This window comes from Bison bison, unplaced genomic scaffold (genome assembly GCF_000754665.1).
Source record: "Bison bison bison isolate TAMUID 2011002044 unplaced genomic scaffold, Bison_UMD1.0 scf7180017846064, whole genome shotgun sequence".
NCBI classification, from domain to species: domain Eukaryota; kingdom Metazoa; phylum Chordata; class Mammalia; order Artiodactyla; family Bovidae; genus Bison; species Bison bison.
In genome coordinates this window covers 53,896-58,198 of record NW_011476637.1, presented here as the reverse complement: position 1 = coordinate 58,198, position 4,303 = coordinate 53,896, and the positions used below count along the sequence as shown (strand labels likewise).

At 64.8% G+C, this 4,303-nt stretch overlaps 1 protein-coding gene across 1 annotated transcript in view; it reads right to left on the bottom strand.

The window, feature by feature from the left end:
* Nucleotides 1-29: 29 nt before the first annotated feature.
* Nucleotides 30-4,303, bottom strand: part of ANKMY1 (ankyrin repeat and MYND domain containing 1) — a 15,307-nt gene continuing 11,033 nt past the window's right edge. The window contains exons 6-9 of the mRNA XM_010838506.1: nt 3,515-3,600; nt 2,765-3,211; nt 1,010-1,415; nt 30-358 (exon numbers count right to left, since the gene is read on the bottom strand). Coding sequence (XP_010836808.1) covers nt 170-358; nt 1,010-1,415; nt 2,765-3,211; nt 3,515-3,600 — 1,128 coding nt within the window. The 3' untranslated portion in view covers nt 30-169. The remainder of the gene's footprint in view (nt 359-1,009; nt 1,416-2,764; nt 3,212-3,514; nt 3,601-4,303) is intronic.

The following is a 4,303-nucleotide window of genomic DNA, read 5'->3' as shown; positions in this document are numbered from 1 at the left end:
TACAGGCCTGTGTGCAGAGTGTTCACACTTGGTGCCCAAGCCACACTGCCTCCCTCTGCCCAGACGGGCCCCGGCTCGCACAGACGATGCGGGTGTGACCAGGCGCACGCTGCCCGGATCCAGGCTGGCCTGCGGCTCACAGGGTGCCAGGCACCCTCCTGTGGGGACCTCACAGCGCCTGCAGAGGGACCCCACCCTCCACAGGGCGGACGCCCACCTTGCCCTGCTTGTACACGTCATCCTGGTCGGCCGCCCTGGCATCCACGTCGGTGATGGCGTGGAGCAGCAGCTCCGTTATCTTGACGCCCTCCTCCCCGGGGAGGGCGGCCGCGATGTGGAGAGGGGTCAGGGCCCCCAGCTGCAGAGGAAGCACAGGCGGTAAGGGTGCAGCCCCAGGTCCCTGAGGAGCGACGGCCGGCAGCCCGAGGGTGGGGCTCTGTGTGAACAAGGCCCGCGGGGCCCCCGTCCAGGGTGAGAGCGTGGCCGTCTGCCCCTCGCCTGCCTCGGGTCCCCAAGGCACCACGTTCCCGTCATCCCGGGACATTCGGGACAAGAGGCCCGCCCACAGCGGCCCACAGACACACCGCACGACCCCACCCGTCTGCTCTGACTCATAAGACGCTTTCGTCCGCCAGGGTGACACGGGCACCAGGCCCTGGTGCCCCAGCCTCCTATTAGACCAACTGTCCCCGCCCTCCTCCAGGAGGTTTCAAAGATGGAGTCCAATCAGTGAACCCAAAAAGTTCTGTGAGATCCTCCTGGGTCTTCAGTGACACCTGCACTTACACCCAAGAAAAAAGAGGAAATAAACGACCAGGCTCAGGGGCCTGGAAGGTGAGCAAGTAACCAGAGCGAGACTGGCAGCCTTTTCAAAAGTCGACACCCTCTGAATATGAGCGGCCTGAGTGACTGACAAGCACCGACACAGCCAGGGAGGAAGAGCAGACGCTACGGGTGACCGTCGGAGTTGGCCCGGCCCCCACCGCCGCCGGCCCCCGGCGCAGCCCACCTCGGGCGGGAACTGGATGTCCGTCCTGGCCCGGTTCTCCAGCAGCAGCCTCACCCCGTCCACGTCCCCGGCCTTGACGGCGAAGAAGAGGACCTGCATGGGCGCGCGGCACAGGTTGGGGTCGGCGCCGCGGTGCAGCAGGAGGGTGATGGTCGCCCACCTGCGCCTGTGTCTGGAAGGAGCAGGGAGACCGTCACAGGCTGGCGGAGGGGCACGCGCGGCCCGCAGCCCAGACATGCCCCGGGCCGGAAGGAGACCCCGCCGCGGGTGCTGGCGAGGCCTGACGCGGAGCACGCCGACCCCGGGGCCCTGCCTCACCAAGACTGCAGCCCTTCTCTGCTCCAGGGCAGCCCACCCCGAGCGGCCCAGCCTGGCCAAGCTCAGGTCCAGCTGCGGCCCTGCCCGACTTCAGCCCTGGTTTTCACTTAGCCTGAGGTCACCTGTGATACGGGCTGGGGGTGGGGGCCAGTCTCCCTCCTGGGGCGGCCGTGAGGGGACGATGTACATTGCCTGGTGCCCATAGGGTCCAAGGTTGTACACACACAGCAGACATGCACACACGTATGTAAACACACACCTACACACACACAGATACAACGTAGCGTGTAAAATCCCACGGACAGAGGAGCCTGGTGGGCTGCAGTGCATGGGGTCTCGAACAGTCCGACACAACTGAGCAACTTCCCTTTCCCTTTTCACTTTCATGCACTGAAGAAGGAAACGGCAACCCACTCCAGTGTTCTTGCCTGGAGAATCCCAGGGACGGGGTAGCCTGGTGGGCTGCCTTCTATGGAGTCGCACAGAATCAGACACGACTGAAGCGACTTAGCAGCAGCAGCTGCAGTGCACACACATGCATAGCACACGGCATGCACACACAGACGACACACATATACACACAGGCACAACACGGCACGTACACGCAACCACATGTGTGACACAGTGCACACACGCCTACAACACACACTCACATGGCACACATGTCTCTCACCAGCAGCACAGAGCGGCACACACAGCCTCTTGTGCGGACGCTGTGAGGGCTGGGCGGGTGGGGGCGGCAGGGAGAAGGTCGGGGAGGAGAGCGCGGTGTGTGGAGAGGCCCATCGGGGGCAGGTGGGGGCCCGCCTTCCCGCTGACCGCCGGCAGAGCAGAGGGAGAGAGGAGGCTGGGTCAGTGTAGGGCAGCAGCGCTCAGATGGCTTGCCCTCCGACCCCTCCGCACTTGTACAATCCTTCCAGGCCCCCAAAGGGCTTTATTTACCTGGGTTCTAGCCATCCCTGTCCGCTGTCTTACAAATTAAGACTGAGAAATGTGTTCAAATATTTAGTAACACATTCAAAAAGTAACACTAACCATTGCATATTCACAGAGATAACCAGTTTTTATGAAAAACTTAGCCACCTCAGAGCCCTCGCCGTGAGGCGCCGCTGGCCCTGAAGACATTCTGTGTGTTCAGGACTTGGTGGAGGGGCAGCCCTGCTTCAGTGAGAGGCTCCCCAGGCGTGGTGTGCACGCACATCCACGATGAGTGGCTGTGTGCGGGCAGGTGTGCACGAGAGCACGCGTGTGTCCCTGGGTGACTGAGGGTGAGTGCCCGCCTGTGCGTCTCCGGTGCCAGCGCCCCCATCCCACGCTCGGCCTGAGGGAGGGCGCAGAGGCCAGCCGCTGGGAGCCGCCCCCGGCGTGCAGAACCGCCCTCCCGCGGGAGTGGGGCTCACGGCTCCCCCTGAGGTGCGCCCTGGGCCCGCCACCTACTGGACCATGTCCAGCGCCATCCTCCTCATGATGCCCCGGTCGGCAGGCGCAGGGCCCGGGGTCTGCAGCAGGCTGTGCCCCTGCGCGCTGCACTCCAGCAGCTCCTGCGGCAGGTCGATGCGGAAATGGCGCACGGCCCGGCCGGACTCGAAGTCCGAGTCGTTGCTGCAGGCCGAGCTCCGGCACAGTGTCCCCGACGCCGCGCCCCGAGAGTGCCCCGAGTCGCTGGCGCTGCTCCTCCCCGACGTGGAGCCCCGCTCCCGAGCCCCGCGGCGGCTCTCCTCGATGTTCGGCCTGGCGGAGGACTGCTTCCGCTCCGGGCCTCCAGGAGCCGGGACAGGCTCCTCCAGAACCACTGGCTCTGCAGGCGATTCCGGAATCGACAAGGAACGCTGGGTGGTGGTGATGGGCTTCGAAGCTTCCTTTGGAAAGGACCGAGAAAACGTCCTTAGGACAAAGCAGAGAGTGCTGACCCAAGCAAGCCGCCTCCATCTGCAGGGCAGGCCCACGCCCCCCTTGGCACCCGGACCTGCCGCGCTAAGCAGGCCCCAGCACGGGGACCAGGCTGGCGCCACGCAGGCTCCAGGCACAGACCCCCCGCATTGTAGGCGAGGCGACTGGAAAATCAATGCCAAATGTCTCCCCATGGGCCGCTATACTGATTACACACCAGAACGGGGAATTCTGGATACACGGGTTAAAGAAATGTCATTATTACAGTGAATCCCACCTGTCCTGCCTTTTTCTCACGTGAGCCCTGAAAACGTCCAAATCCAGCGGCTGCCGGCGGCCCGCTCTGCGGCTTGCTGCCGCCCTCCACCCGCCGTCACAGCCTCCTTCTCAGCGGTGGCCCAGGAACGGGCGGCAGCAGCGCCAGAAATGCAGGTTCTCGGGTCCCACCGCGGACCACCCCCAGGCAGAAAGGCTGCGGCTGGGCCCAGCCCTCTGTGACTAACTGCTGCTGAGGGCCCGGCAGTTCCACCCTGAGTACCCGCGCAGAACCACCGGAGCAGGCACCCTGCAAGGCTCAGGGGCGCCCAGCAGTGCCAGTCGCCAGAGGCCAGGGTGGGCCCTGTGCGGGGTCCACGGCGCCCTCTGTCCTGAGGCCCCAGCGGCTGTGCATGGCCTCCTAAAGGACACGTCTGCTGTGTCGTAGCAACAAGCTCAGGGCACCCAGTGACCATGATGATTTCCTCCCATTTCCTGCCTGCCCACCTTAGCGTCAGTTCATCCCATTTGAGCCCGGTCTGCACAAGAAGGCCGGGGAGCTGGGGGACTGGGGGACAGGTAGACAGGTGAGGGACGAGTGGACCAGCGGACAGTCGGACAAGGGAGAGTTGGATGGGTGGATGGGGGATGGGGAGGGGGCTGAGGCGGGGGAGGGGTGGATGGCAGGGGATGGGGGAGGGGGACGGGTAGATGAGTCGTGGGGTGCTGGGGGACGGGGTGCTGGGGGACAGGTGGCTGGGGGTGGGGGGCGGAGAATGGAAGGTAGGCGATGGAGGAGCGGGGACCACGTAGATGGGGAGTAGGGGGCTG